Below are 9,821 nucleotides of genomic sequence, written 5' to 3'. Positions count from 1 at the left end.
AAGTCTACCACAGCGTACTTTTTTACACTAGGTGACAATTGTATAACATGGAAGTCACAGCTGCAGCTTTAGTTACTTTGTCAAGTACTGAGGCAGAGTATGTTGCCATAACTGAGGCGGTTAAAGAATGTACTTGGTTAAAAGGAATTTTAAAAGAATTGAACTTTAAGCATGATACACCTGTTATGTTTACTGATAGTCAAAGTACTTTATTGCTTTGTAAAAATCCTGTTTACCATGAAAGAACTAAACATATTAAGATAAAGTATCATTTTATTCGTGAGAAACTGTCTCAAGGTGAAGTTAAACTTGTTAAAATTCACACTGATAGGAATCCCTCTGATATGGGAACAAAAATTCTACCTGTAGGTAAATTTAAATTGTGCTTATCTTTATTACATATTGACACTGGTTAATTTTTCTTGCAGGTAGTGGACGATGGTGATGAACAGTTCTTCCATGTGCAAATTCGCAACCAAGAGAGAGTGTTAGGAGAACCAAGGTGAAGAATGTGAGAATATGGTTCACCTAACACCATCTATTCAGTTTTTGTGGACATTGGATGAAGATCGACGGCCGAGATTTAATCTTGGGAGAGATGTTGTGACTTGATGGTATTGATGTTGACACAATAAGGTCTTCCCACGTTTTTGGCAGAGGCATGGTCTTTACTTCCTTCCCCTTCTTATGTAACTCTCTCTGCCATTTCAAAGTGGAGCTCTCGATCAGGATCGATTTTCCAGCAAAGGGTGGTGGTTCTTCATTGGTTTTCCCATCTCTCTTGGAAGGTAATTTGCAAGTCATGGAAGGCTGTTCCTGAGCCTGAAAAACAGCCATTAGAAGGGAAGAAAGCTACTGCAAAGAAGGAGAAAAATCTGTCCAAATTCCGGCTGAACACAGGTTGTATTTTTCCATCCCTTTTTCATTGTTTTGCCTTAGAATTTCTTCTATTATTTGATGTTTTGGTTGATTGAACTCCTAGGATCCCCAACATATTTTTTACTTTTACTTCTTGTGAGAGTTTTTACAAAGAAAACTATTTTATAGCATCTTCCTTTTAAAATTGTTCTGGTCAAAGAAAGTGTTCTCAAAGAATTATTCAATCGTGTTAAAAAAAATAACTTCTTAGTTTTAGAAGTAATATTTGACTTTTCAAAAGCTTTGCTATAATATAATCATATTTAGCTTGAGAGTTAAAGGGTTTATTTGAGTTGAGTCCCAATTTCAGGGTTTATAGATTTTATAATAGTAATGTTTTTGAAAAATGAGTAGTCCCAACATCGCCCCAACACACTTTTAACTCAAATGTCAAACTGGGATATACAAAGTGGTCTTTTGGCTCTCAATCTCTCGATACGAAAATGGACGCGTTTCCTTTTCCATCATTTCTCGAAGGTCGTCTTTCCAAGTTTAGTAAGCTCACTTTTGACCTTAATTTCTGGTGTATGTGAAATTGCTTTTAAGCAACCAAATATAGCACAATGATCTTCCCAATTAGGAGAAAATTTTGCCTTAGAAGAAAAAAACAATTAACAAATCGCACTCAAAATGTATCAGTTATGTACATTGCGCAAACATACTGCTCAGAATTTATGTTCACATTCTAGAAAAAAGAACAGTGATTTATAAATTCAATCCACAAGAGTGTGATAGTTTAATTACAGAAAATGAAGAATAGAAAAAAGAGTATCATCCCCAAATTTGAACTCATTAGACCTCCAATCTTTTCTATGAACTCATTTTCTAAATCTAGCCGCCAATGGTTTCAAGCTGTTCAGTCTTCGGTTTTATGTCAAACGTGTCCTACTCAATGAGGGAAGTATGAATAACATCAACGACAAGGGAAAGAGTTGTGATTTTGCTAATGTCTTTTTGCACATTTAGTAGAAGATCAATATGAAGAAATATCTGGTATCACCTCAACCAAGTCCCTCTGTATAAATTGTTCATTTGTTTACGTTCTATAATGAGGAATACATTTCTCTTTTGATTGGAGGAAATGATCGTGTTTCCCATCAAGAAGGTGCAACACCTGCAGCCGAGTTCATGATGCCATAAGTAAAGGTAATATGAAGGATGCTGATATTATCAGGTTATAGTTCACCAGGAAGATATAAAAATAGCAGATGAGTTTGGAGGTGTTTGCTAAGCTTAAAAATGCTTCCAAGTAAAAAGGCAGATGTTTGTAGAATATTTTGATATCTGAAGAATGGTTTATATGCAATCCAGCGTGCTTACCAAACGTGCTGATATATGCGATATTACTATATACTGAAAGTCCGATATGATTAATATTTAAAGCATCATAAATTTACCTCTCCCATTGATGGACGCATCATAGGGTCTGTATGGACACACAAGGATGCTGTTCTAGCCATGTGATACGCTTCATACATCCTATATGAGTCCCCAAGACGAGGATCGATAAGTTTGTCTAATGCAAGCGGCTGAATCAGTGGTAATGCCTGAAACACCAGAAGACATATTCAGTACAAAAATATAAGATTATTTGCAAAACTAGCAACAGTTTGCAACGTGGTAATAGCACTTATTTCACGAGAAATACTACCAGACAACATACCCACTGTATAATGGATTGTTGGTGGTCGTCTCTTGGCGAATCCACTATTCGGCGTCCTGACATCAATTGTATCAGGACAATCCCAAATGCGTAAATATCTGTTTGTACAGAAACAATGCCATTCTTTGTGTAATCCGGAGCAATATATCTGCACAAGGTAAGAAATCTCAAGCTCAATTCACTAGAAGATCGACCACGCACTCCAAAGTTCCTATTTCAAGAAAAAATTTCTGGAATTCTTTTTCTGTAAATACAGAACCTAAACTCACCCTGGAGTGCCAAGAATTCGGGTTTGCATATCAACCTCATCTGTCTTCCATTTTGCAAGTCCACAATCTTGCAGCTATGCATCAGTAAAATGAATAAAATCAACGACATAATTGATCGCCTCTAAATTATTTGCAGGTCGGCATTTGAGATTATGCTATGGATAACCTTATAACTTGACCAGCAAAGATCTTAGACCTTTATAGGAGATTGTTTACAAGACTATCAAATTGGAAGAATAAATTGTATGAATGAATTAAATAAAGTGAATGAAAACATAGGATAATTGGACTGAGAAATAAAAATTTTACCATGGGAACAAAGTCATGTGTGAGCAATATCTGGCTAGGCCTCACGTCCAGATGAATGATAGGAAATCCCCGACACTCTTCGTGTAGATAACACAAACCTTGTGCAATCTCAATGGCAATAGCATGTCTCCGGCGCCACTCAAGAACACGATCCACATTATCTGTTTATAAATATATATGAGGATCAAATATGGTGAGAGATAGAGATAGATAGAGAAGGAATACATTTACCCCCTTATGACAAAGGATAAATAACTATAGAGATGTAAAAATTCTTATATGTACTAAATATTTTTACCAAATAAATGCCACTCGAGAGACTTATTCCAGATATATTCGTAGACCAATATGTTAGTGCTTTCCTTGCAACAATAACCAAGAAGCGTGACGATGTTCCTATGACGCACAAAGCTCAGTGCATTTACTTCAGAATGAAATTCTGCAGACCCTTGTATACTTGCTTCTTTTAGCACCTTTGCTGTAATAAGCTGCCCATCCTTAAGCTGACCTTTATAGGCAACACCATATCCACCTTCTCCGAGTAAATTATTAGATGAAAAATTATCTGTTGCAATCTTGATTTTGGAATAACTAAATCCAATTGAATTTAGCCCATTATTCATCCCATTAACAGTCGAAAGAACAGGCACAACAAAGGATCTCTGAGAACTTTCTTTGATCATCATTGGGGGAGAGACAGCATATTTATTTTTCCCTTCAGCATTGTTACCTAATGAAACTCATTCATTATTGAAGACTATATTAAATACATATTTATATACATTTATTTAAAAAAAAAAAACACACACACACACACACGCACACACACATGCACGTATATATACCTATTTCTTTGTAACAGATTAAGCTCTTAAATGAAATGATTCAAAATGGTACTAGAGCAGGAAGAGATCCCAAGTCCGAACATCAATGCCAGGCATTTTTGAAAACCGTGCACATATGATAAAAATGATGCAACATTATGCATGTGGGTGCGTGGGGGACATATTGACTAAGTGCATGTTGTGCTTATGAGGAGCTATATATATATAACTTAAATTCTTAGATGAGATGGTTTAACAATAATTACAAACATGTGCGACACAGAGATCAAGATGTGCTGCCACATGCGAATTTAGCCACGAGAGTTTGAGACCGAAGATTATGAAGGCATACAAGACAACCATTTTTTCTGCTACTTGCATGGTTTTAACCAAGAAAGAACATATACCACAATCTTTATAAACTAAATTCAAAGACACTAATAATTTTATTTTTGTCCTCGACGAAATGTTGAGAGTACTACCTAATAATTTTATTTATGGTGAAGAACTAGAAATGTCATATAAAGGACAAGCCTTTTGGGGGGTTATGACGCATGACACTGCTTCCAAGTGAAGTGCAAATAAAAGGAAAAAAAGAAGGGGATGAAAAAAAATTCTAAAAAAAAATTTCCTTCTGATAATGAAGTGCCAAATTAAATGTAAATTCATGAAAAGATGGTTGAGCTGATAAGTGAGAGTTCAAACACAAAATTTGAATAAGATGGTGAGGAAATGTCAAATCAAATGTATTTAAACATATAAAAAAAATTAAACCTGATTTATCTTGCTTAGTGTTGAAGATAGATTCATCTAGCGAATGAAATTCCACAACCTCGTGTGAAATTTCTTCCTTGGGGATCTTTGTGGGTGAATCAGAGGATCTCTGCGGACTTCTTTGTTTTTGCATTGATGGGAGAGAAACAACATACTTATTTTCAAGTTTAGCATCAGTGTTTGTTGAAATTATTTATTAAAGTTGGATACAAGTGAAAAGTAGAGATAGAGACTGAAGATCAAAGGGCATACGAGATGAGAAACTCTTTATGAAATTTAAACTTTTAAGCAAGAGAGTATCTAAATCAATGTAAATATACCAAATTCAAATACATCGACAATTTTACTTTTGTCATTAGTATTTAATACTTATCATTTTCTTTTTTTTTGACAAAGAACTGAAAAGTATCACAAGGGCACCACCCTCACAGAAATTTTCTGGCATAAGTTATGATATGACGTTATTTCAAGATAACATCCTCCTATGCATGTGAGTTTTATTGAATATTGATGACAAGATAATCCAGGAATGCAAAATGAAAAAGAGGTCAAAGTTTCTGTTAAGAATAAGTCATGAATAAATAAAAAGGTAGCATCTTTAATAACTTAAGTGATGAGGACATCTAGTTTGGACTATTTAGTTAGTATTTTATTTGGGCTTGTATTATGTTTTGGACTTGCCCAAGCCTTTTATTTTGTTTTTGGGCTTGTATCATTTATTGGGCTGGCCCAAGCCCTTTTATACTTTGTTTTGTATAAAAATATGCAGCCTTCTATGCATGGGGGCAGATTTGATGGCTGAATGAAATGAATTGAGTGTTGCAGACTTCCACCGCCCTCTCTTTTCTCCTTCTACTTCTTCATCTTTCCTCCCTGGTTTCTACTTCCCCCTCTCCTCCTATGTGACTGGTTCTGTGTTTGTGTTTATCTAATCCTACATCATTAAGCTTTTAAATGAATTGGTTCGACACTCTATTAGAAACGGGCAAACCCAATAAGAATGGATAGAGGTCTTGAGTTCAAATCCTACCAACAACCATTTACGAAAATGTTGCACATATTAGGACTTTAATAAGAGTAAATCTGGTCCATTTAGTAATGGGTGTACTGAAAACTATTATTAAAATGTTTTTAATCACTAACGTTGTAAATTTTTAGACAAATTTGTTCAAAACAAAAGGCAGTTTACCAAAAATTAACAACAGTTTCTTCCAACAATCAAGTGATAAAACGAAAGTTCTACTTAAAGGTCCATTTCAACTGAAAATTGACAGTTCAGACACAAATTAAAATCAAATAGAGCAAAAATGCCAAGTCAAGTATTCTTAACTATTGAACAATATTTGTAACCTGATTTTCCCGGCGTACTATTTCGGCTTGATTCATCTTGTGAGGAAAAGCTGTGATCATTAGAATTGGGTGTTAATGATATTGAGCTGTTCTTGGTCATATTAGAGCCGTCCAAGGTACTCATAGATAAGTAAGAATTGACAGAAATGATAGAATTGTCAATTGTCTCGTTATCTTGATCAGATAGTGGCTTGACAGGCTTGGATAGTGAGTAAAACAGCGTGTATTCAATATCTCCAACATCCTTATTAGAAGAATATGGCCTCAAAACCTCCAATGATAAGTCATCAAGGACCAGTGCCACCTTGCAAGGTGTGTTTTTAAGGTAATATTTCAATTCCTTTCTTAGGTGCCTGTCAATAGAAATTATCCGCTATCCCTCAAAAATATGTATGCACTTGAAGAATACAAATGAAACAATTAAAACATACCCATATTAAGGTAAGTGGAAAGTTCATTATTAACATCAACAATCTCATAGAATGAGCTTGATATTAAAATATTGATATTAAGAAAACAATATAGGCTAAGAAATTGGGACTGTGATCAAAGGAAACATGTATAATCTCGTTTCAGCTAAAGTGTACATGAAAATAAATTTTTCTTTGCTTTTTATATTTTGAAATGCCTAACATTTGATAACAATAAAATTGATACTGTTTCTCAAAACATTTTCTTATTTGAAAAAAATATAAAATCCTACACAAAGAAATAACTTCTAGTTATCTAAAGTTTTATAAAAACATGACATTCTCAGTCACTGTGAATATTTGAAATAATGTGCACGAAAGTAGGAAACATATTACTTGTATTCCAGACACAATTATGCAACAATTTTAAATTTTGTGAGAATTTCTCCCTAGTTACAAAATCTAAGCCAAATAAATGTATCTCATCCCAAATAGAACTTATGAACATATGAGTTAGTGGAGGAAAGTAAAACTATCATGAAGAGAAGTAGCATCTAACATTTTGGTGTCAAACTTTTATAATTATTCTGCTACTTTAAAATAAATTTATAAAACAAAAGCAACTTGCTATTCTAAATTAAGAGGATTAAACTGAAGTTAAAGTTAGGTTCAAATAGACAACACAAGATTCTATTTAACAAATTTTAATTTTCATGTCTACTCATCGATAGAGATTGGCATGGACCAGCAGGGAGACATAGTAAAGGAGGATAATTCAAATGGCTGTTCGTGATATGCATTAAGTGCATACTATTCACTGAAATCATATCCATTATCATCCATTCACATATTAGGATTTAGTGACACTTCAATTTAGCAAGATACTATTTTCAAGAAAATGCTTACAATATAAGAACAGAGAGCATAAAATCACTTTAGGACCTCATTTTATGACCTTTAATGTCATTAGGTCAATCAGATTTTTTCCCCCCCTCCCTTCTTTGTGAAATAAAACTGTGAATAAAGTCATTTTTCGGAAAAGAAAAAATTCCTCTATTTCCCTGTAAACAAAAGAAATAAATAAATGAAAACAAATGCGATCAACATATGTTAAAATCAAATGTTACCTATCAAGTACAATCCAGGTTGCATTGGAAGTTTTAACTTCTTTTGCGACGACCTTCTTCATTGGACCTCCAACAGTAATCTTTGCTTCAATTTCAACCTAAAAGTTAGAGATTATTATGGCTTAGTATTGAAAAGTAGAAAAGCAGAAAAGCATTTTGCGTTCTTTAAAAGAAATCATGATACTCATACAAGTACTCTCCAAGACGTGCTACAGATATCGCTTAGCTGTTTTGTACAACTTACAAGTGAGAAATGAGAAAAAGTATCCTCCCAAGCCGTGAAAAGGTTTGGCATAGAGTTTTTTAACTCATGTGCCATCAAAAGTAGAAGTTTTAAGGAACATTATTGTACATTACCTCATCAGCTTCACATTCTGCAGCACTATGATGGAGCATGCTCACATAAGAATCAATCTTTCTCGAGAATTCTTCTTCCATTGCACGGACATGTGTTCCAAAGAAAGGGCCGTGACCTATTTTCATTTCGTAACCCACTGTACACAAATACGAGTTAACAAAACTAAACACATAACGAAGTTAGAAAACTCTAAAAACGGATGACTGTAACTGATAAAAATGCAACAAACAAAAGACAGGTCCATAATTCTTCCTACCATATTCCTAATGATGTACGATTGCAGCATAAATATGTGTTTTGCCGTATATTGTCATGATGGTTATCTATAAATTTGAGATCTAAAAAGAATTGAATAGATCAAAATAATTCGACTAAGTGTAATCTAAGGGAAGAATATAGCAAGAAACTACATAGTATTAAGAAGCTACTTGTGTAATTTCATTTTGACACCAATAGTAAGTCAGTTATGAGCTGAGTTTAAGGTTGCTTAATCTTTTGACTCAATCTTGGTATTATAAATTCGCCAGAAGATTCTTAAATTTTCTCATTTATTATTCAAGATGCAACAGTACGAACTTTTGAATGAACTGTGCGCGAACTAAGGCCAAAGAATTACATTAAAGTTGTTCAATGCTTTCTCATTGTACGTACCAAACATACAATAATTGTTAGAACAGGATTTGTATGCACAGAATAAAAACCATAAACGGAAGAGGTTTTTAACTGTGCGAACTGCCACACACACACACACACACACACACACACACACACATACTGCAATACTTTGAGTAAAACTCACCAAAAAACTCCCTAAAAATACTGAAAAAATTTTCAAGTAACATTAAATGCATAAATAAACATAGACTTACTGGGGTGAAGGATTTTGTGTACTACCCCAAGAACCGTAATTTTATCCCCTACTTGAGTTATCCCACCTAGCATCCGAATATTACTAATCGTGTTCTTGAACTCCTGCTTATTGCGATCTTTTGTCGCATCACATGCGAACACGATGCACCCTGGCGTGTTAAGATTATCCCTGTCATTCTCACTTTTCTCCATGAATGACGATGTAAAAATCAGAAAAATCCAAGTCCCTGAAATTGCTGTAAATTGGAAACTTTTCTCCGTCTTCCTCTATCCGTGTTTTTGTTAAATTGTGCGTGTGAGAGAGGGAAAGGGGAGGAGAAGATTTGGAGGATATGCGATATATATAGGTAGGAAGTACGGCAGGAATAAGTGACACCCTCTATGCAACAAGGAGATAATAGCAAAGAAGCCGAAGATAAAATCAAGGGCTCCATTTTTTGGTGATTATGCTTCGGAATCTTGGCCCTTGGGCAACAAACACCTGCATAGGATTCTCAGAGGGAAAAAAAGGGTCTTGTTTTTCAAAGATCTGTGAAGAAAGAAATATTTCTGACTTTCCCTTCAAGTTTGAGGTTGTTCATAGTTTGGTACCTCAAGTTCTTTGTTTTCGCTTCTCTTTAAGATGAGAGTGAAGATAAACTACATTAACACTTTTTCATCTCTCAATTTGGTTGATTGTTTTTATCAAAAAAGTATGTTTCATTTTACAATGTGAAGTCTCATATCATGTGTGACTTATTTTTCAATGTTCGCCCTTTATTTAGATATTTTAGTCTTCACTTTAGGGACTTTATAAACAACTAAAGTGACAATTTTCATGATCATAATGCTACCTTTAAGTCGAGAGAGGACACAAAGTTAAAACTAATAAAACCAGAGGTATTTGAGGATCTAAATGTCCAAACAACTAATTTGTAACAATAGCGACAGATAGTGTTAGTTTGAGTTT

The 9,821-nt window shown here is 34.3% G+C and overlaps 1 protein-coding gene across 2 annotated transcripts; it reads right to left on the bottom strand.

The window, feature by feature from the left end:
• Window positions 1–1,607: 1,607 nt before the first annotated feature.
• Window positions 1,608–9,472, bottom strand: LOC111408722 (proline-rich receptor-like protein kinase PERK8). 2 transcript variants are annotated; one of them, XM_023038475.1, is made up of 10 exons: window positions 8,872–9,472; window positions 8,002–8,138; window positions 7,645–7,742; window positions 6,108–6,460; window positions 3,458–3,889; window positions 3,160–3,320; window positions 2,851–2,924; window positions 2,570–2,729; window positions 2,316–2,465; window positions 1,608–2,032 (listed from the first exon to the last, which is right to left on the bottom strand). In XM_023038475.1, exons 1-10 carry the CDS (start codon window positions 9,062–9,064, stop codon window positions 1,955–1,957), a joined length of 1,836 nt encoding a protein of 611 aa, XP_022894243.1. In that variant the 5' UTR covers window positions 9,065–9,472; the 3' UTR covers window positions 1,608–1,954. The 2 variants fall into 2 exon arrangements, with proteins under 2 accessions (XP_022894243.1, XP_022894244.1); XM_023038476.1 differs by having other exon boundaries at window positions 2,582–2,729; window positions 8,872–9,468.
• Between the last annotated feature and the right edge of the window lie 349 nt (window positions 9,473–9,821).

This window comes from Olea europaea, chromosome 14, assembly GCF_002742605.1.
Source record: "Olea europaea var. sylvestris chromosome 14, O_europaea_v1, whole genome shotgun sequence".
NCBI lineage: Eukaryota > Viridiplantae > Streptophyta > Magnoliopsida > Lamiales > Oleaceae > Olea > Olea europaea.
The sequence above is the reverse complement of the archived record's forward strand: the minus strand, read 5'-3'. Positions and strand labels throughout refer to the sequence as shown.

Bases quoted from the DNA above. Each gene is read 5' to 3' on its own strand.
- LOC111408722 (XM_023038475.1), bottom strand. From the start codon at position 9,064: ATGGAGAAAAGTGAGAATGACAGGGATAATCTTAACACGCCAGGGTGC. The intron at 8,139-8,871 runs GTAAGTCTATGT...ATTTGTGTACAG, and splicing joins ACACAAAATCCTTCACCCCA to TGGGTTACGAAATGAAAATA. The intron at 3,321-3,457 runs GTAAAAATATTT...ATTTATAAACAG, and splicing joins TCTCGAGTGGCATTTATTTG to ATAATGTGGATCGTGTTCTT.